Here is a 23,286-nt window from a genome sequence, read left to right as displayed (position 1 = left end):
ATTAATCTGTCTACCCCCTCTAGATGGTAAGCTTGTTGTGGGCAGGGAATGTGTCTGCCAACTCTGTTGTACTCTACTCTCCCAAGCACTGAGGACAGTGCTCCTGCACATAGTAAGGGCTCAATAAATACCATTGATGAGATTGGCTTCTTGAGCAGTTTCATACTCATCGCCTGCAAGTGGTAGCCACAACAAATGGCAAATCATGATTGTACTCTCCCAAATGCTTAGTACAGTGCTCTGCATATAATAAGTGCTTTAACAGATATCACTGATTGAATGATCAACAACAATGGGATCTTAGAATGCAGTTAGTCCACTAGTACTAAAATGTTCTTTGAAACCCAGGTCTTTTGGGCAGGCTGGTGAGGAAAATGGGTAACAGGTCACTCAAGCAACTGTTATGAAGCAACATGACCTAGTGGATAAAGCACAGATCTGGAAGCCAGAGACTTGGTTTCTAAACCCAGCTCCGCCACATGCTTGCTGTGTGATTTTGGACAAGTCACTTAACTTCTGTGCTTCAGTTTCCTCAACTGCAAATGGGGGAATTCAAATACCTGTTCTGCCTCCTACTTAGACTGTGAGCCCCATGTGGGGCAAGGACTGTGCCCCACTGGATAAATTTTTATCTACCCCTGTATTCAGGATAGTCCTTGGCACATAATAAGCGCTTAACAAATACTATAAAAAAAGAACAAAAACTTGTTCTCCAATGAACTGCAGTGGGATAACCACAAGCAGGAGGGACAGCAGAAACCATTTTTAAAATGCACCAAGGCTCAACTCTACATCTTACAGAACGGTGGCAACAGGGATGGGGGAGAGGTGGAGGAAGCAAAAGCTGCTTTTAGATGGCTGGGCAAATCTGGTGTGAATATGCTGGCTCGTTCAGAGCAAAGGTCTCAGGTAATTCCCAAGTTTATGAGGCAGATTGAAAAAGACAGTCAAGTATGAGAACAGTGATTGCAGCCACACTGCAACAGAGACTGTGGGCCCTTGGAGGGACAGGGTTTCTGTCTAATCCTCACTTAAATACTCTTTCCCAATGCTTAGTACAGTGTTCAGCACACAGCAAGTGCTCAATAAATACTTTTGACTGATTACTAACTACTACAGCAAAGGACTGCTCTATAAATCTGCACGGTGGGGAAGAGGCACTTTCTCTGGCCTTCTTGCCATAACTCCAAACTCAAAGCAATTACTGCCCAAAGATATCTTGCAACCCAGCTCACGCATTTCGCTCCTCTAATGCCAACCTTCTCACTGTACCAGTCTATCTCCTCGCCAACCTCTTACTCATGTCCTGCCTCAGGCCTGGAAGGCCCTCCCTCCTCATATCCTACAGACAGTTACTCTCCCTCCTTCAAAGCATTACTGAAGGTACATCTCCAAGAAGCTTTTCCTTCTGCATCACTGATTTGCTCCTTTTATTCATCTCCCCGCCCAGCCCCGACGCACTTATGTACATATCTGTAATTTATTTATAGTAATATCTGTCTTCCTCTCTAGACTGTAAGCTCTTTGTGTGCAGGGAATGTGTCTGTTATATTGTACTTTCCCAAGCCCTTAGTATAGTGCTGTGCAAACAGTAAGCGCTCAGTAAATATGACGGAGTGAAATGTGAGGAATTCTGTACCCTTAAATGCAACCCATTAACCCATTTAGGCCTCAGCATAAAACAGTCTTGAGAAGCAAAATACCACCATATTAAGTATGAGCAAGTCACCAATATCTGTATTTTATGTAGATTGGGGTAGCTGACAGGCTTCTGGCAAGATACCAGACTCCTGGGTACACAAAATTTAGGCACATTTGTTTTACGGGTAATTAGTAGCTTCCAGCTCTTCCTGTCAAAAATATTCAGAGAAAATCACTTTTGAAATTTGCTTTAAATTCCCTTATATGAACCAGCAGAGGGTCTAGAAAACAGCAAAATGATCCAATTAAGAACTCAAATATTCTCATTTGTTCCATTGGGCTCCGGTGAGCTTAGCACTGTGGAGGTAATGCCACCAAGCCTGTTCCCCCACCACCCTTCTGCTCTGGGTGGTAAGTTGGACAGCTGTAGCTAGGCCACCCAGCACCCAGGACCAGAAATGGAGGATCCAGCCCACGAAAAAGCAAGAGGAAGACGAGAATGTAGCAGCCACAATTCTGGTCCTCATGAGGACACCAGAGGCTGGATGTCAGCAATGGTCCTTGTGGTCCCGGAAGGGGGTGGATCTGGGTTCTACCTGTGCAAGTGGAGGCTGGGGGTGAGTCCTCCTGGAACGAGTGAGCATCGGGCATGGGTCCAAAGATAGAACAGGAATGCTAGAGCCCCAGCAGTCACGTAATCCCCATGAGACCTAGGATCCCAGGCTGTGGCAATAAAGCTGGACTGCATCTGCATTGAGAGTAGCCACTGCTGTGATCAGCAGAATCCGGCCAGGGTATCCCAGCTCAAGAAAAGGAGCATTTGTGTGTTCCCAGGGGATAAATGCCACTTGGCATATTGGGCAGGGATGAGGTAAGCTAAAATGGCTCTCAGGGCAAGAAGAGCCATTTTTGGATTATTTGCTTCCATTTTCTTCCCCTCCTTTTCCCTTCCCCATTCCCTTCCTCTTTTTCTCCTTTCCCTTCCCCATTCCCTTCCTCTTTTTCTCCTTCCCCTATATTATCCTCAAAGCCCCCTAAACCTCCCTCCTACTCAAAATGAGAAAAGGAGGACAAAACAGGTGAAGTAGCATTTACAACTTGCTGTACCCTCATAGGGCCAATAAGTGTACCTGAAATACGCTATTCTTGGATGAGTATGATCAACGGTACTTGGTACATAGTCACTGCTTAACTAATACAGCTATTATTATTATGATGATTAATGGGGCACCTGAATGAAGCAGTAAACAAAGGAACTGCTGGGTGTAAATATGTGTCTTAGGGCAAGCAGTTTGGGCACAGGGCGGGTCCCCAAAACCATAAGCCAGATGTTCTCTAAACTCCTGCTGGATTGAGTGAGCTGAGGATCCTTTTGGAGTACCCAAGGTTATTTATGGCTGGGTTGCAAAATTTCTACAGAAAAGTTCTGGGCATGCCATCCCCCTCCTCAAAAATCTCCAGTGGTTGCCTATCAACCTCCGTATCAAGCAAAAACTCCTCACTATTGGCTTCAAAGCTCTCCGTATCTTGCCCCCTCCTCCCTCACATCTCTTCTCACCTTCTCCGGCCCAGCCCGCACACCCCACTCCTTTGGTGCTAACCTTCTCACGGTGCCTCATTCTCGCCTGTCCCGCCGTCAACTCCTGGCCCATATCCTACCTCTAGCCTGGAATGGTCTCCCTCCTCACATCTGCCAAACTAGCACACTTCCCCCTTCAAAGCCCTACTGAAAGCCCACCTCTCCTCCAGGAGGCCTTCCCTTCCCTTCCCCCTTTCCCTCTGCTCCTCCTCCCCTACCCATCGCCCCAACTCGCTCCTTCTGCTCTATTGCTCTCCCCACCCTAAAGCACTTGTGTATATATGTACATATTTATTATTGTATTTCTTTTATTAATGATGTGTATATATCTATAATTCTATTTATTTATATTGATGTTATTGATGCCTGTTCGCTTGTTTTGATGTCTGTCTCCCCCTTCTAGACTGTGGGCCTGTTGTGGGCAGGGACTGTCTCTCTGTATTGCTGAACTGTACTTTCTAAGCGCTTAGTACAGTGCTCTGCATACAGTAAAGCACTCAATAAATATGACTGAATCAAAGAATGAAAAGAAAAAAATACAATTTATCTTCATCATCCATTTTCAAATAAAAGTGTTCACGGGATCAAAACCCACTACATCTTCTTCCTTGAAAATATACCAACTGCCATCAAAATCCACCCTGATCCCCACCATTTTACCCAATGTAAAAGGTACTGATGAAATGAAAAACTCATTCGGGTTGGGATTGATAAAAGAATCCATTTCAGGAAGGCAATTTTGAATGCAATTGTAAAATGACGGTAAACACCTTCACTTAAAAATAATTATAAGGACTCATCTGAAATGCACCTAGAGGGTCCACCTTCTCCCCACCCAAAAGACAACAGCTGTTGTGTGCAAAAATCTTATAAGAGAATGAACATACTAGGATATTAAAGTCTCAAAATGGCCATTTCCAAATGACTGTAGGTGGTAATTTCCTCAATTCTCCACTAACAAGAAACTAATTACAGATATTTTAAGACGCAGTAACCATTAAAATTTACAAGGCCTGTAGAAGTGCTGCCTAAACAAAGACCCACTCAGTCTCACTTAATAAGGCCCAAGGATATGTCAAATTTCAAGACATGGAGACAACGCCTCTGACAAACAGTATTTTAATTGTTTCTCTTTTGACTTCTAAAGAGACTTAAAAACCTCGCATTTATTTTCCTTAAGTAAAGTGGGCTGATAATCTCAAATGTGTGTTGTGACTACAGATTTTCCTAATCAAGTTGGAAAATCATTTTACAGTTTACAGGCCAGGGCTGAAATGGAAGGCTGTAATATGGTGGCCACTTGGAAGCTGATTCTTGGGTTCCCAAAAGCAATGGAATGGAGATATTAAATAGAACCAGGAACAATCCTACAACTTACCCATTGTAACGTATGGCAATTTGTCCGTTGATCCATGGGGATAAATGCTGTAGAGGTGAGGTCCAGTGACATCAACTCCTCCTAAGACTAAGGCTGCACCAATGTAACCTTGGTATCTGGTAAATAGCAAGAGAGCATAAGGGAGAAAAATGAGCCTGAAATTCACTTCAGTCTTAATAAGCCTAAAGTACAGTAATTAAGCATTTTTCTAATTGTTTCACCATTAGCTTCACCTCGTTGGTTATTTTACTTTCAGTAAGCAGGGTTTAGAAGCGCTTAGAACAGTGCTTTGCACATAGTAAGCACTTAACAAATACCAACATTATTATTAACCAAATCAGAGGTGGTGATTTTTTAACCCGAAATCTGTTACTACCTAGATGTGATCGTTATATTAATGCCTGGCTCCCCCTCTAGACTTTGAGCTCGTTGTGGACAGGGAATGTGTCTGGTGTACTGTTACACTGTGCTCTCCCAAGCACTTAGTACAGTGCTCTGCACACAGTATGTGCTCGATAAATACAACTGACTGACCAGTTCATTAGCATCCCTGGGGCTCAATGGTCTGTGCAAAAAAAAAGATGATGGAATAGCCTATTTTTCAAAACACTTAGAAGATGGTCTCAAAGACTGTTCTAGCCGTATCAATCAACTGTATTTATTGAGTGCTTACAGCATGCAGAGCACTGTACTAAGTGCTAGGGAAAGAATATAATAGAATTGGTAGACCCATTCCCTGACCACAGGGTGCTGACACGCTAGAGAACGCACCATATGAAGCTATAAAGAAGGGAATACATATCTAACACGAACCAATACTGATAGTACCATAACATTACTATACAACATTCAATTTAGTTTATTCACTGTATTTTCTGCATAATACACACATTTCTCTTTGCTCCCATACAGACAAGGCACCTCAAACCATAGTTGTATGGTTTGGTTTGAATTAAGGGAAAACAGAAGTGCATTTCTGTTGGAATAATGGTGGCCTATGTCACCTAAATCACTGACACCTAGAAGGCTTCAGAATCCCTTGCCCTTTGGTTTGATTTTACATTGCTGGCTCTTCCTTTCACTCCCGACCCTCCCCCCTCACCTCCCTGCTTGTACCTTTAGATTTAGTTCCCAATATCTCAGATTTAAAATTTTATGTTAGATCAAAGCTGGGGAAAATATAGCCCACAGGCCAGGTTAAACCCACCAACTGATTCACTCTGATCTGGATCTGGGCCAACCATTAATTGGAACTATCGCTAAGGCCCCCACCATGTCCAGCTGCGTTGGGGCTCTCTATAGGCTCGGAGACCCTCACGAGCCACAGAAGACAAAAGCGCAGCCATTTCTGCCTCAAAACACTTCAACCCATCCCACTTGAGCACGACAACAAGAAGTTTGTGTGCAGCCTTCAAAAGATTTGTAAAAGTATCTAAAAGAGGCCCTTCAGCCAAAAGAATTGCCCACTCTTGCTTTAGAAACACCAAGTTTAGAGCTCTCTGAACAACACCCTGAGCTCTTTCGGCAGAGGAGAGAGAAGAAACCCGGTATGTAAATCTACCTGGTGCCTTTATTTTTGTGTGTGGATATGATTTATATACTGCCTTTCCTTTGACAGTGAGTTTCTCATCAAAAATGATGTGACATCTCAGGAACAAGAACCCATGTAATGTTAACACGACCGATCTACCCGTCTCTGAAGTAACTTTGGCATTATCCTGGATTACTCCTCTCTCAATTCATATATTCAACCTACCACTAAATCCTATCAATGTTTTCCCCATAACATTTCCCAGATCTGCCCCTTCCTCTCTGTCCAAACAGGCACCATGCTGGTCTGGCACTTGGTAGAGCCCTGCTTGACTACTGGTCTCCTGCCACCAGTTTTTCCCCTTTCCCAACCACATTTTTTACTGTTTCAAAGACACGTTTCCAGTACATATCTACCGAGTCAAAAATTTTCATTGATTTTATCCATTCCTCTACACATCAGTCAGAAATATCCACTAAATGGAGGTAAGATCCCAGCTCACTCCTCTGACTGTGAGCTGAGACTGTGCGTGAATTTGGAGCATAATAAGCACTTAAATACCAGTTATGGGGAAGCACTAGTGTTAGGGGTTTGACCAGCACTACCCTTGCTTTCATTCCCACCACTCTTGTTTCTGTGTTACCTCTTTAGATAACTATTATTTGGGTAATATAGAGAACTCCTTGAAAACAATACCCCATGTCTTTTCAACTGACAAAGGGGCCCGAAACAGAAATAGGACACCTGGGAGGGGGAAGGAAGGGATTGGAAAATCCTCAGACAAAACCCGAGAATGCCACTTTAACATTCAAACTTTAAGAGGGTTGGTTTATCCGCTTAGTTTAGGGAAACTGAGCAAAAAGACCTAAACTCTTCTGATAAATTCACTAATTTCTTTTTGGAATGTCTATACACTGAGTTGTCTTTGTCTTGGAAAGCTCACAAAGAGTTTGGTCAGAGAAAATCATGGGTGAGAAATCATAATGAGCTAGATGGAAAGTTAGGAATAAAACAGAAAGAGTTAGGGAGATTACATAGTCTATCCACAAATCTGAAGCTATTAGGACAAATGTCAAGGAGGGCAACTATCACATGGCTCCTCCAAAAGCCCTATTGCCAGTGCTGCAGAGAATACATGGTTGGATTGAGCTATTGGTCTCACTAAAGGCAATTCTTATTCATTCATTCATTCAATCGTATTTACTGAGCGCTTACTGTGTGCAGAGCATGTACTAAGTGCTTGGGAAGTACAAGTTGGCAACATATAGAGATGGTCCCTACCCAACAACGGGCTCACAGTCTAGAAGGGAGAGACAGACAACAAAACAAAACATGTGGTCAGGTGTCAAGTCATCAGAATAAATAGAAGTAAAGCTAGATGCACATCGACAAAATAAACAGAATAGCAAATATGTACAAGTAAAATAAATAGAGTAATAAATCTGTACAAACATATATACAGGTGCTGTGGGGAGGGGAAAGAGGTAGGGCAGGGGGATGGGGAGGGGGAGAGGAAAAAGTTACACAGAGAAGAGGATTTAGATAGGAATGTGAGGAGTTTGGTTTTCATCCTATTAATTTTGAGGTGCTGGAGGGCTATCAACCTGGAGACAACATGCAGAAAAGAGGAAATGTGAGGCTGCAGGAGGAAGGGAGAGGTTGGAGCTAGCAATGATCGATTTAGAAGTTATCCACAAAGAGGTGACAGCTGAAGCCAGAGGACAGGATGAGCTCCCTGAAGTGAATATGAAGTAAAATGACCTAAAGGGACCCAGAACAGAGAGCCTTGAGGGACCCTCATAGGAACCTGCAAACAACATTGAGAAAAAGCAGCCAGAGGCAGAGTGAAAATCAGATCATCCTCTCAGTGAAGCCAAGATCTGACTGTAAGCTTCTTGCACGCAGGGAATGAATCTACCATTACACCGTACTCGCTCAAATGCTTAGTACAGTGCTGTGCACACAGTAAGTGCTTAATAATTGATAGTTTATGTTCTTATGCTCCTCAAACTCTCAACTGAGGGTCCCAGAAAACAAGTTTACCTTGTTTAAGGTCATCATGTTGGGCATTCAGCCACAAATGAAATGCAACGTGACTGCAATTCACAGTTTACAGAATTAAGGCCCAAAACCCTCACTCCTCCCCGTGAGCACTTGAACACAGTACATAACACAGTTCTACGAATTATAAAATTCTAGGAACAATGTGAGGACGGTAGGAATACTTTCCCCAGTAAAAGGCTCTGTGGCTTAGTACTTTAAAGGCCTAATGCAATGTTTCATGCTCTTTTTTCCACACCTAGTCAAGGGGTCATTAAGAAGAAGAGGGTGGGTGGACTTGATGAATGACTTAGGTCTTTTATTATTATTACTCATAACAATAACAATGATGATGATGGTACTTGTTAAGTGCTTACTATGTGCCAAGCACTATTCTAACTGTTGGGGTAGATACAAGCTAGTCAGGTTGGACACAGTCCCTGTCTCATATGGGGCTCACACTCTTAATCCCCATTTTACAGATGAGGTAACTGAGTCCCAGAGAAGTTATGCAACTTACCCAAGGTCACATGTACTCTATCCACTAAGCCATTCTGCTTCGCCCAGAGGATGAGCAAGATTGTAAACTCTCTGTGGGCAAGGATCATGTCTACCAACTCAACTGCACTGCAATCTCCCAAGCACACAATAAGCGCAGGGAACATGTTTGCTAACTCTGTTGTATTATACTCTCCTTTGTGCTTAGGACAGTGCTCTGCAAACAGTGAGCAATACAGCAAGAGCCTGGGAGTCAGAAGGACCTGAGTTCCCCCTCGTCCCCCTCTCCATCCCCCCCATCTTACCTCCTTCCCTTCCCCACAGCACCTGTAGATATGTATATATGTTTGTACATATTTATTACTCTATTTATTTATTTATTTTACTTGTACATATCTATTCTATTTATTTTATTTTGTTAGTATGTTTGGTTTTGTTCTCTGTCTCCCCCTTTTAGACTGTGAGCCCACTGTTGGGTAGGGACTTTCTCTATATGTTGCCAACTTGTACTTCCCAAGTGCTTAGTACAGTGCTCTGCACACAGTAAGCGCTCAATAAATACGATTGACTGATTGATTCTAATCCTGACTCCGCAACTTGCCATGTGCCCTTGGACAAATCCCTTAACTTCTCTGTGCCTCAATTACCTCCTCTGTTAAATAGGGATTAAGACCGTGAACCCCATGTGGGACATGGACTGTGTCCAAACTGCTTAGCTTGTTTCTATCCCAGGGCTTACTACAGTATGTGGCACATAGGAAGCTCTTAAAAAAATACCATTAAAAATAAATACCATTGATTAATTCATCTCATTTTTCTAAAGTTTAGGCATTGTATTAGCCACCAGAGGGAGCACAGACACGTTTGCAGATGCTGGAACTTCCAACAACAAAATTTACACAAATTAAATTCAGCCTTTGGAGCAATATCTATCTCCCTGCCTCCAAGGCAAACCGAAACTACTCCATATGGTTCTGGTAAATCCTAAGGATTGCATTAGAAAGCCAACTCTTCAGATATTTAAATGGTTAGTGATGGCTACATCAGACAGGCAGTTGTACGTTCTTTTTTTTCAGTTCTGCAAAATAATGTTTTTGGAAAGGTGGAAGAAAAGATATGGAGAAGATAAAGGGGAGCTATATAACCTACCTTGCATTCAGACACTCAGATGCTTTTGCTAATAAAGCACCTGTAGTTCTAGTCAATCAGAATTCTAAAATCTAATATCCCATTGGAACAGCTGGAAGTGAGCGTGAACTGTTCGCCTAGAAGAGAGCATTAGCTAAAAATCTTAAGTAAAATAAATTGCTTAATTAGTCTAAGTAAAGAAACTTTGGTTTCCTTTATAATCAAATGCTGCTGCCAGAAGCTAATCCAATGTTTAGAAACCTCTTATTAGCATTTTCAAGTGTTTTGGGAAGTACCCTTGTATTCTCATTTACCTATTCAATTTCTCCACGCTGTACTTTAGAAGTCTACCAAAACACTAACTCCACATGAGTTCTGACCTCAGGCAGAAATGCTAATGATGTCCACTTCTAAAGGTGACAACCTGCCACCTGACTCATTTTACTACTGTGATCCACCACATCCTTTATCGACTTCTCATTGAACAATATATCTAGAAATGACCTTGAGAGGTCACCTAATTCAGTCCCCTACCTCCAGAAAGTCAAATAATTACATAATCCTTGAAAACTGTCTTTTTAAAAATCAATATCACAACCACACACACTAGGGGAAGCAGCGTGGTCTGGTGGAAAAGAGCACAGGCCTAGGAGTCAGAGGACCTGGGTTCTAGTCCCAGCTTCACCACATACCTGCTGTGTGACCTTGGGCAAGTCATTTAACTTCTCTGCGCCTCAGTTCTTTCACTGACAAAATGGGGAGTCAATACCTGTTCTCCCTCCTACATTGACTGTGAGCACCATGTGGGACCCAACTATCTTGCATCTACTCCAGTGCTTAACAAATAACACAATTATTCTGTCCCAGCATTTTAAAACTGATGGTTCACACAACAGAAGCACAAACAATGCTTAATAACATATATAAATTCTCTCCTGCTATGGTGTAAAACACATGTCCCTTTTTTGGTATTTCAAGAACATGTAGAATTTGTCAGTACCTTCAGAAAAAAGCTTCCTAAACACTGAGATGGTATTTTTTGGGGGTGGGGGGGGGAGTAATTTGTTCAGCACTTACTATGTTCCAGTTCTGTTCCAAGCTCTGGAGGGAATACAAGGTTGTCAGGTTGGATACAGTCCCTGTCCCACATGAGACTCATAGTCTTATTCCTCATTTTACAGATGAGGTAGCTGAGGCACAGAGAAGTTTGGAGACTTGTCCAAGGTCACAGAGCAGACATGTGGCAGAGCTGGGACTAGAACCCAGGTCCTTCTGACTCCCAAGCCAGTACTCTATCTACTGATGCTGCTTCTCTTGTTCGATGGTCACCATGGCCACCCCCATTGCCAAACCTAATGGCCTATATTTACCCCCATCTTAATGTTCCTTGAGGTGTCAGCCACCTTAGACCCTGGGACATTCCTCACTCCTGGTAAAGCTAACTAACCTTGGCTTCACTGATGCCGTTCTCTCCCCGTTTTCCTCCTCCCTCCCAACTATCATCTCAGCACTCCTGTGTCACCTGAGTACATTTGCACTTACTACTTCTCATTACACTTTTGTACAGACTGTTTTACATACTCTTCTATTTGAGCACTTCCTCCTATTTGTATATTAGCTTACATCTGTCTCCTCAGCTAGACTGTAAGCTCCCTGTGGGGAGAGATCATGTCTACTGTTGTACACTTCCATGTAGCTGGTAGAGTGCTCTGCACACAAAATATCCCCAGATGTTAGGGAAGGGGCTAATGTTGAGACACCTGCCACCACTTCTAGGGGAACCTGCTCCTCAAGGTAACAGAATTGTTCATTAAGAGACGAGATAATCTTCTAGAGATAATACAGTTAGTCTTGCTAGTACCAAATGGAAATTGCCCAGAAGCCTTCCTGCCATAGGGATAGATGTGTCCACCTCTTAGCTGACCTGTGTCGTTGCCACAGCAACCAAAAGTGCAGCAGTGAAAATGATTTTTACATGGCGAAAAACTGATTTGAAAGGTCAAGTCAAGTGTATGCAACATGCCAGTACCTATTAAGCTTGTACAGAGGACACTGTGTACAGAGAATGAAGTGACAAACATCACTTCAACTTCTGGGCAGCACTTACATGAACCACAGGTAATAAAATGTGAGCCCCCATGCCGGATGGGGATTTTTTTGGCTTAGGCTTTGACTTTTGAGGTTTTCTCTAAAGGGCTCTCACTAGCTCTCTCTTGCACATGCACACGTGTTCCCACTCCTGCGAGCTAGGGTTCTGGGTCGTTTGGCAGAGAGGGGAGCTTTACTGGGGGGCAAGGGCCTATGGGGGAACAGAGGCAATAAACTCAGCTCTGTTCGGCTACTGGGTGTCGTTTGCTGTGGTACAACTGCTGGGATGGGGGCCAGGAAGGAGTTGTTTAGGGGCCTTACCCTAACATCAATAAATACTGCTGGTTGACTGAACTAGAAGACAGTTTCAAAGACAAACCCAAAACCTTATATTTTCCAATGCCTCTACTCTTTCCTCCTAAGACCCATTTGACCATCCCTTTAGTCATATGAATATTTTTTCCTCCTGAACTATCCCCAGTTTCTAAGAATGGTGATCTAGGCAACAGGCACTCTCTGGGTTATAATATAGAGAGATAAATCTAATGAACCAAGCCTTATATCTGTTATCTTTTCCTGAACATTTAATGGCCACAAAAACAGGTACTAAACTGCCACAGAATTCACTCAAAAATCTATTATAGTTAGCCTAGGGAGGTTAACAAGCTACCATGTTTCATGACAATGTGGATTTTAAATTACCAACAAAATTCTGCACCTTAATATTGGGTACGAGCCATGAAATTCCACTATCTATCAATCATATTTATTGAGCACTTACTGTGTGCACAACAATGTACTCAACGCTTGGGAGAGTACATTATAACAATGTAAGACACACATTATAACACAAAAGTATGCTACTGAAACATACTTTTTTGAAAGATTGATTTTAAAATGACTATTCCCTCTCAGAATACTAATAGATAGCTCCAAAGATAGGCAAGCAACCTGCCTAGTGAAGAGAGTACGGGCCTGAGTGTCAAAGGACCCAGGTTCTCAACCCAGCTCCACCACTTGTCTGCTCTGTTACTTTGGGTAAGTCACTTCACTTCTCCATGCCTCAGATCTCACCTGTAAAATGGGGATTAAAGACCATGAATCCCATGTGGGACATGGACTGTGTCCAACCTGATTATCTTATATCTACCCCAGGGTTTAGTACAGTGCCTGGCACATAGCAAGTGCTTAACAAATACCATCCCCCAAAAAAGTTCTTTAGCATAAAAGTTAATGGTTAATTGGCTTTTTAAGATTCCATCACATAGGCTAATAATGAAACATTGGGAAACCGGTTACCTAAACAGCATCTGCTTAAGCATTCGATTTGCAGTAACAACTCTAGGTAGGCGTCCAGTGGAAAGGGAATGGAGCTCCAGGTTGGAAGAGATCAGTTGGGTTGTCATATCAGTGTCGGCAGCTGTCCCAGCTCCACAACAGCTGAAAAACATTAACAGCCATTTAGAAAACTCCATTTAAAGGTTGCTTTACAGTTAGCAATGAATCCATATTTATTAGTACCCTCTAGATGCAGAATACTACTAAGCACTTGGGACAGTACACTATACCAGTATCCCTGTTGACAAGGACTCCTCCCTTGGACTGTGAACCCCATGTGAGACAGACTGTGTCCACCAGATTATCTTGCAACTATCCCAGAGCTTGGCACATAGTAAGTGCTTAACAAATGCCATAACTATTATTATAATCTAGCTGGCGAGACAGGCATTCATATGTAAATAGGAGGGAGAAGTGTTCAAATAGCATAGGAGGCAAAATACGTATGAAAGTACAATGAAAACTGCTAAGTGCAGGGAACTCAGATGATAGTAAAGAGAATGTGAACCAAGCAGAAGAAAAATTAATCAGGAAAACTCTCCTGGGGACGATGGAATTTCAAAAGGGTTCTGAAGATAAGAATTACTAAGATCTGGCAGATTTGAAGGGGGAATAAGTTTTCAGGCAGGAGGAAGTGCAATGAGACAGGGGTCACGAGGTGGGAGAGTGAAGAATGAGGCACAGTGAAAATCAATCAATCATATTTATTGAGTGCTTATTGTGTGCAGGGCACTGTACTAAGCACTTGAGAGAGTACAATCAATCAGTGGTATGTGCAGAGCACTGTACTAAGTCACTGGGAGAGTACAACAGAATGAGGATACATTCCCTGCCCACAAGGAATAGCAGAGCTGGTAGACATGTTCCTTGCCTATAAGACTGCAGAGTGTGAGCTGGGGTGTGGTAGAAGACAGTGTTAAAAGGAAAAGGGTGGATGAAATGCCTTAAAGTGGTCAGGAGTGTCTGATGGGAAAATGACTGTGTAATCATTGGTAATTTTGAGAACTAGAGAGGTGTGTACAAAATGATGTCCTATTAAATGATCCACAAATCAGAGTGAAGCACAGACGGGACAGCGGAGAGGCTGAAGGCAGGAGGACTGCTGAGGAGGCTAATACAGTTGTCTGGTTGGGATCAGGGGGTTGTTGTTTGAATGGGGAGGAAAGGGTGGCTTTTGGAAATGTTTCAGAGGAAAAGCAACAGAATGGATGTGAAAGTTGCAAACAGTGAAAAAATCACGATTAATGTTGCAGGCTTCAGTTGCAGGCTTCAGAAACAGGAAGGTGCTGGTGGTTATTCATTCATTCATTCAATCGTATTTATTAAGCGCTTACTGTGTGCAGAGCACTGTACTAAGCGCTTGGGAAGTACAAGCTGGCAACATATAGAGACGGTCCCTACCCAACAATGGGCTCACAGTCTAGAAGGGGGAGACAGACAACAAAACAAAACATGTGGTCAGGTGTCAAGTCATCAGAATAAACAGAAGTACAGCTAGATGCACATCGACAAAATAAACAGAATAGTAAATATGTACAAGTAAAATAAATAAATAAATCTGTACAAACATATATACAGGTGCTGTGGGGAGGGAAAGGAGGTAGGGCGGGGGGGGATGGGGAAGGGGAGAGGAAAAAGTTACACAAAGAAGAGGATTTAGATAGGAATATGAGGAGTTTGATTTTCATTCTATTAATTTTGAGGTGCTGGAGGGCTATCAACCTGGAGACAACATGCAGACAAGAGGAAATGTGAGGCTGCAGGTGGAGGGCAGAGGTTGGAGCTAGCAATGGTCAATTTAGAAGTTATCCACAAAGAGGTGACAGCTGAAGCCAGAGGAGAGGATGAGCTCCCTGAGAGTGAATATAAAGTAAAATGAGCTAAAGGGACCCAGAACAGAGTCCTGAGGGACCCTCATAGGAACCTGCAAACGACATAAAGAAAAAGCAGCCAGAGGCAGAGTGAAAACCAGGAGATCATCCTGTCAGAAGCCAAGATCTGACTGTAAACTTCTTGCAGGCAGGGAATGAATCTGCCAACTGTTACACTGTACTCACTCAAATGCTTAGTACAGGGCTGTGCACACAGTAAGTGCTTAATAATTGATAGTTTTAACATAGGAGGGGGAAAATAATCCACAATGTCAAAGATAGCTGAAAGGACAAGGGGGATGAGTTGGAGACCAGATCATTAGCTCTGGTGCAGAAGTCATTGGTGACTTTGGAGACTGCAGCCTTGCAGTGAGAGAGGCAGACACCAGATTATTGTAGGTGAAGAAGGGATTTGGAAGAGAGGAAAAGGAAGCATATAACCCATTCTGTGATTCAGAACAGGAAAAGAAGAAAAGTGGGGCAGCAGCCAGAAGAAGCAGTGGGATTGAGAAAGTACTTTTTAGTGGAGAGGCAATTGGAGCAGCTTTGAAGGCAATGAGAAAGGAGCAATCAGAGTGAACTGAAGTGTTTTCGGAAGGTAAGGGAAGAAGGGGTTCTGATAGTTATCAAGGCAGCCTATTGGTGGCCAGTGGAACTTCTTGATCATTTTCATTAAGCATGAAGTAAATGTACAGATTGACAGTACATTATGAGCACGTCTGTTGTCTTCACCAGTCATTTGCTAATCCTAAAACCCAGTTTATGCCAGGTAGCAAGCAATCCTTTATCAACTGTCAGCTCTATCTTCACAACATTGCTAAAATCTGCCCTTTTCTCCCAATCCAAACTGTTACCATGCTGATCCAAGTACTATCCTGCCTTGCCTACTGCATCTGCCTCTTCCCTGTCTCCTTCTCTCCCCATTCCAGCCCAAACTTCACTCTGCTGCCTAGATTATTTTTCTAAAAATAGTTCAGTCCATGCCGCCCCATTCCTCAAGAGTCTCCAATGGTTGACCATCTACCTCTGCAAACAAAAACTCCTTACCTTCAACTCTAAGTGAAGCACTCAACCAGCTCATCCCATTCTCATCTCATCTCACAAATCTCCTACTACAATCCAACCCTCACACTTCACTCCTCTAGCTCCAGCTTACTCACTGTGCTCCCATTTTGCTGCTGACCCCTTCTCCACATCCTCCTTCTGGCCTGGAAGGCCCTCCCAGTCCAAATACACCACACCAGCACTCTCCCCACCTTCAGAGCATTATTAAGGTCACAGGTCTTCCAAGAGGCCTTCCCCAATTAAGCTCTCTTTTCCTCGGCTCCCTCTCCCTTCTGCATTGTCTATGTACTTGGATCTGTGACCTTTGGGCATTTGCTATTCCCTGCACCCTCAACCCCACAGCTCTTATGTGCATATTGTTACATTATATATTATAAATTACTTTTTATATTAATGTCTGTTTCCCCCTCTCAACTGCAAGCTCATTGTGGACTGGGAACATGTCGGCCAACTCTGTTACACTGTACTCTCCAAGTGTTTAGTACAATTCTCGGCATATAAGGGCTCAATTTTTTCTAGGGTATTTGTTACGCACTTAATGTGTACCAGGCACTGTACTAAGCACAGAGGTAGCTACAAGCTAATCAAGTTGGACACAGTCCATGTCCCACATGGGGCTCACAATCGTAATCCCCATTTTACAGATGAGGAAACTGAGGCACAGAGAAGTTAAACGATTTGTCCAAGGTCACACAGCAGACAAGTGGTAGAGCCAGGATTAGAACCCAGGTCCTTCTGACTCCCAGCCCTGTGCTCTACCCATTAGGCCACACTGCTTCTCAATCAATCAATACCATTGATTGACTGTCTTATTATGCATTACACCGAAGTTTGGTTTCAAAGGAAACTCCAATTCATTCTAAACATGAACAGATTTTAGTACTCACTAGATGTTAGGAGATATAAAATGTATTTTTGAACAGTTCTTGTCAGCAACAACCATTCCTTCTGTAGCTCTTGTATCTGCTCCAAGAACTATGCCATCCTAGAAGAAATTGGAAACACCATGTAAGACAGACAACTGAACAGTCTATTTTATCACATTCAGCTAACACAAACCAGGTCATCTTACCAGTTAAGGTAGCACCTCTGGCAGAAAAAAAAAAATCACAACCTAATTCTCTGACAATGCAATTGAAAAGTGGAATGTCCCTCAAGTCTCAGTTTGGGTCTTTTCCATCTATACCCACAGGTCTTCCAAGAGGCCTTCCCCAGTTAAGCTCTCTTCTCCTCGGCTCCCTCTCCCTTCTGCATTGTCTATGTACTTGGATCTGTGACCTTTGGGCATTTGCTATTCCCTGCACCCTCAACCCCACAGCTCTTATGTGCATATTGTTAAATTATATATTATAAATTACTTATTTATATTAATGTCTGTTTCCCCCTCTCAACTGCAAGCTCTATTTTCCATCTATACCCACTACAGAGAACTCACTCTGCTCCCATGGTTTCAACTACCATCTCTATGCAGATGACTCCCAATTTTACATCTCCAGCCCTCATCTTGCTCCCTCTCTACAGTTTCATATTTCCTCCTGCCTTCAGGATGTCCCACTGACAACTAAAATTTAACATGTCCAAAACAGAACTTCCCACCCAAACCCTCCTCCTGATTTTCCAATCACTGTAAACAGCACTACCATCCTCTGGCTCACAAGCCCATAGCCTCAGCGTTATCTTTGTTTCATCTCTCTCATTCAATCTGTCCCCAACTACTGCCAGTTTTACCTTCACAACATCACTGCAATCTACCCTTCCTCTCCATCTGAACTGCTACCATGATAATACAAGCATTTATCCTAGCCCACCTTGACTACTGCACCAGTCTCTTCCTTGACCTTGTCTCTCCACTTCAGTACACATTTCACCTTGCTGCTCACAGAAACTCCTGACCACTGGCTTCAAAGTACTCACTCACCCTGCCCCCCTCCTACCTCACCTCGTTACTCTACAAACCCAGCCCACATACTTCACTCCTCTAATGCCAACCTTCTTACTGTACCTCAATCTCATTTACCTTGCTGACGACCTCTCGCCCACATCCTGCCTCTGGCCTGGAATGCCTTCTCTTTTCGTATCCCACAATTACTCTCCCCTCCTTCAAAGCCTTATTGAAGAGGCCTAAGTCCTCTTTTCCCATTCCATTCTGCGTCGCCTTGACTTGCTCCCTTTTTCATCCCCCTTCCCAGCCCCACAGCACTTATGTATATATCTGTAATTGTATTTATTCATATTAGTGTCCACCTCCCCTTCTAAACTATTGTCTGGGCACCTTTCAATCAATATTTGAGCTCGTACTATGTGCAGAGCACTATACTGCAAGTACAGTATAACAGAGTTGGTCGACACTTTCCATGCCCACAAAGAGCTTACATTCTTGCAAGGTGAGGTCAGACAATATAAATAAATTACTGGTAGGTACATAAGTGCTGTGAGGCTGAAGATGGGTTGAATAAAGGATACAAATCCAAGTGTCCAGGGTGATGCAGAAGGAGAGGGAGAAGAGGAGATGAGGGCTTAGTGGGGAAGGTCTCCTGGAGAGATATGGGCAGGGAATGTGTCTGCTATACTGTTCTCTCCCAAGTGCTTAGTACAGTGTTCTGCACATAGTAAGTGCTCAATTAATATGACTAACTGCTTAGATCATTATTCTGCAAAACTGTTCAGTCCATGTTTTCCCATACCTCAAAAACGTCCAGTGGTTGCCCACACACCCCCACATCAAACAGAAGCTCCTTACCACTGGCTTTAAAGCACTCAATCACCTTGCCCTTTACTACCTTTCCTACACTAGAAGCAGCGTGGCTCAGTGGAAAGAGCATGGGCTTTGGAGTCAGAGGTCATGGGTTCAAATCCCAACTCCACCAATTGTCAGCTGTGTGACTTCGGGCAAGTCACTTAACTTCTCTGTGCCTCAGTTACCTCATCTGTAAAATGGGGATTAAGACTGTGAGCCCTCTGTGGGACAACCTGACACCCTGTAACCTTCCCACAAGCGCTTAATAAATGCCATCATTATTATTATTATTACCTTACCTCTCTGATTTCCTACTACAGCTCAGCCCACACAGTTCACACTTCTAATACCAACCTACTCACTGTACCTAGATCTCATCTATCTCACCACCAACCCTTCACCCACATTCTGTCTCTGGTCAGGAACTCCCTCTTCATATTTGATTGATAATCAATCACTTCATCTTCAAGCCTTGTTAAAATCACATCTCCTCCATGAGACCTGTCCCAACTATGCTCTCATCTCCTCCTCTCCCAGTCCCTTCTGTGTCACCCCAGCACTTGGATTTGTATCCTTTATTCACCTTATCCTCAGCCCCACAGCACTTATGTACATATCCATAATTTATTTATATTGTCTGTCCTGCCTTCTAGAATGCAAGTTCCTTGTGGGCATGGAAAGTGTCAACCATATCTGTTATACTGTATCCTCCCAGTAAAATGCTCTGCACACAGTAAGTGCTCAAATATGACTGACTGAAAGATGCTCAAACAATAGGAAAACTCACTGACCTACTAGCCAATTAAAACAAACTGGCATCAGGCATTTCCTCTTATTGGTGTTCATTCAGCAGGCCGGGAGTTTCTCAGCATGTGGTCTACAAGGGACCTGCTGGTCCATAGCCATGGAATCATACTCCTGATGATAGCCATGTCCAATTTCTGAAAGGAGGATTTGCCTGTATGTGTGCACAATGTGAGGCACAACTGGTGCAATTATTAAAACAGATATTCCCATTTTAAATATAACACATATTTATAACATATATATATAACACATGTTAAATATAACACATTTAACTGAGGATTGAGGCTGGTTATCAGATCCTCGGATTGACACTGTTCCAAAGTATTTCAAAAGAACTTCATTAGGGACAAGCTAAAGCTTGTTGCTCCCATGCACCCTGCTAATAATTCAGGAGAATACTGCATATGGTTACAAGGACTCAGAGCCCTTCATTTACCTTATACACAACTCCGGCGATGGTTGTGCCCGTCTTCCGGGCTGTTGGGAGCTTGTGCCCATTTTTGGCAAACTCAGCTTCAAGGGCTGCATTCCTAAAAACAAGATGGTAGAAATTAGCTTGGTAAAGCTAATACTTGGAGCATTTGGAAAGTCTGAAATGTTACGAATGGTTGTGGAAAGTGGTACGAGACCCACTGGTGAAGAGAGACTGCACAAAGACTTTTCTGGCTTTGGTAATGCTGCACTGCAAAAAATGACTTACTTGAAAGACCTAAAGATCTTCCAAAAAAAAAAAAAAAAACCAAAAGAAAGAAAAGGGTAAATCTGACCCTAATGCTCTACCCATGCAGATTTCAATCTCTTGCCTGTAAAAAAAATTAAGAGATGGATAGAGATTTCATCCAGATCAAGTAAGCAGAATAAAAAGTCTTCAAAGGACTTGTCCAATAATAAAACTTGAGGAGCTGAAAGAAAGTTCAAGAATCAGCAATCTCGGGGAGAAAGAGAGTGCAAGTTGTAGGGAGGAGGGTTCAGTGGAGTGGGGAGGGGACAGGGTAGCTACACAATTAGCTGTAATTCGATCCAGCACTAGGTGATGAGGCTAAGGAGGACTGGTTGGGGGAAGTTCTGGGCCAAATAGGGATCACAACCGTTGCAGGAATTGCCCGATGTAAGTTTGACTTGTTCCTAACTTCCCATCCAAACTGCTTCAGTGCGTACAACAGTGTTTGGCTCATAGTAAGCGCTTAACAAATGCCATCATTATCATTATTGACTGACCACAGCATGGCTTAGTGGCAAGAGCACGGGTTTAGGAGCTGGGGGTCTTGGATTCTAAACCCAGCTCCGCCACTTATCAGCTGTGTGACTTTGGGCGAGTCACTTAACTTCTCTGTGCCTCAGTTACCTCATCTGTAAAATGGGGATTAAGACTGTGAGCCCCATGTGGGACAACCTCATTACCTTGTATCTACCCCAGTGCTTAGAACAGTGCTTGGCACATAGTAAGCGCTTAACAAATACCACCATTATTTGGAAAGAGCACGGGCTTGGGAGTCAGAGGTCAAGGGTTCTAATCCCTGCTCTGCTGCTTTTCAGCTGTGTGACTTTGGGCAAGTCACTTAACTTCTCTGTGCCTCAGTTACCTCCTCTGTCAAATGGGGATTAAGACTGTGAGCCCAAAGTGGGACAACCTGATCACCTTGTATCCCCGCCCAGTGCTTAGAACAGTGCTTTGCACATAGAGAGTGCTTAACAAATGTCATCATTATTATTATTATTCCCCTCCCCGGTTCTTGGCCCCCTTCCTCCTCTTTCCTTTGCCTCTTCCTTTCCCCTCATCCTCCCGTTTTTCCGGCCATCCTCCCTTTCTTCCATTTTGGCCACTTCCTAGCCCTGCATGTAAGGAGCTCGCCGCCCTCCTCCCATCACTCCCTCCTTCTCCCAGGGAAGCTGCGTGGCTTAGTGGAAAGAGCCCGGGCTTGGGAGTCCGAGGTCGTGAGTTCTAATCCCAGCTCCACCACTTGTCTACTGTGACCCTGGGCAAATCCCTTAACTTCTCTGTGCCTCAGTTCCCTCATCTGTAAAATGGGGAATAAGATTGTGAGCCCCAAGTGGGGCAACCTGATTACCTTTTATCTCCCCCAGCGCTTAGAACAGTGCATGGCACATAGTAAGCGCTTCGTGGCTCAGGGGAAAGAGCCTGGGCTTGGGAGTCAGAGGTCATGGGTTCTAATCCAGCCTCTGCCGCTTGCCAGCTGTGTGACTGGGCAAGTCACTTAACTTCTCTGTGCCTCAGTTCCCTCATCTGTAAAATGGGGATGAAGACTGTGAGCTGTCCCCACAGAGCTTAGAACAGTGTTCGGCACATAGTAAGTACTTAATAAATGCCATCATTATTAACAAATACCATTATTATTAGCATTATTATTTTTCCCTTCCCTCTGCTTTCCCCCCTTCCTCCTCCCAACCTTGCTCTTCCTCTCCTCCTCCTCCTCTCTTGGCTCCCTCTGATTCATTCATTCAATCGTATGGGCAAGTCACCTAACTTCTCTGTGCCTCAGTTCCCTCCTCTGTAAAATGGGGATTAAGACTGTGAACACCCCGTGGGACAACCTGATCACCTTGTAACCTCCCCAGTGCTTAGAACAGTGCTTTGCACATAGTAAGCGCTTAATAAATATCATCATCATCATCATTTGAGTGCTTATTGCACAAAGCACTGGACTAAGCGCTTGGGAAGTACAAATCGGCAATATACAGACGGTCCCTCCCCAACAATGGGCTTGCAGCCTAGAAGGGGGAGACAGACAACAGAACCAAACAAGTAGCCAGGCGTCAATACCATTGGAATAGTTATAGCTATAATAATAATAATATAAATAATAGTAATAATAATGGCACTTATTAAGCACTTACTATGTGCAAAGCACTGTACTGAACGCTGGGGAAGTTACAAGGTGATCAGGTTGTCCCACGGGGGGCTCAGTCTTAATCCCCACTTTACAGATGAGGTTACTGAGGCCCAGAGAAGTAAAGTAACTTGCCCAAAGTCACAGCTGACAATTGGCAGAGCTGGGATAATAATAATGGCATTTATTACGTGCTTGCTATGCGCAAGGTACTGTTCTAAGAGCTGGGGAGGTTACAAGGTGATCAGGTTGTCCCAAGTGGGGCTCAGTCTTCAAGCTACTTCATCGGAGAAGCAGCGTGGCTCAGTGGAGTCAGAAGTCATGGGTTCAAACCCTGGTTCCGCCGACTGTCAGCTGTGTGACTTTGGGCAAGTCACTTCACTTCTCTGTGCCTCAGTGACCTCATCTGTAAAATGGGGATTAAGACTGTGAGCCCCACATGGGACAATGTGATGACCTTGTATTCCCCGCAGCGCTTAGAACAGTGTTTGGCACATAGCAAACACTTAATAAATGCCCTCAACAAATACCACCATTATTAGTATTATTATTTTCCCCTTCCCTCTGCTTTCCCCCCTTCCTCCTCCCAACTTTGCTCTTCATCTCCTCCTCCTCCTGCTCTCTTGGCTCCCTCTCATTCATTCAATCCTATGGGCAAGTCACTTAATTTCTCTGTGCCTCAGTTCCCTCCTCTGTAAAATGGGGATGAAGACTGTGAGCTGTCCCCACAGCGCTT

The 23,286-nt window shown here is 43.5% G+C and overlaps 1 protein-coding gene across 1 annotated transcript in view; it reads right to left on the bottom strand.

The window, feature by feature from the left end:
* The window catches only part of PSMB7 (proteasome 20S subunit beta 7), a 68,837-nt gene that overhangs the window by 43,508 nt on the left and 2,043 nt on the right, over positions 1-23,286 (bottom strand). The window contains exons 2-5 of the mRNA XM_038745988.1: positions 20,138-20,231; positions 17,045-17,142; positions 13,183-13,323; positions 4,599-4,714 (exon numbers count right to left, since the gene is read on the bottom strand). Coding sequence (XP_038601916.1) covers positions 4,599-4,714; positions 13,183-13,323; positions 17,045-17,142; positions 20,138-20,231 — 449 coding nt within the window. The remainder of the gene's footprint in view (positions 1-4,598; positions 4,715-13,182; positions 13,324-17,044; positions 17,143-20,137; positions 20,232-23,286) is intronic.

Source organism: Tachyglossus aculeatus, chromosome 4, assembly GCF_015852505.1.
Source record: "Tachyglossus aculeatus isolate mTacAcu1 chromosome 4, mTacAcu1.pri, whole genome shotgun sequence".
NCBI classification, from domain to species: Eukaryota; Metazoa; Chordata; class Mammalia; order Monotremata; family Tachyglossidae; genus Tachyglossus; species Tachyglossus aculeatus.
Note: the sequence above shows the minus strand (reverse complement) of the source record. Positions and strands in the feature narration are given on the sequence as shown.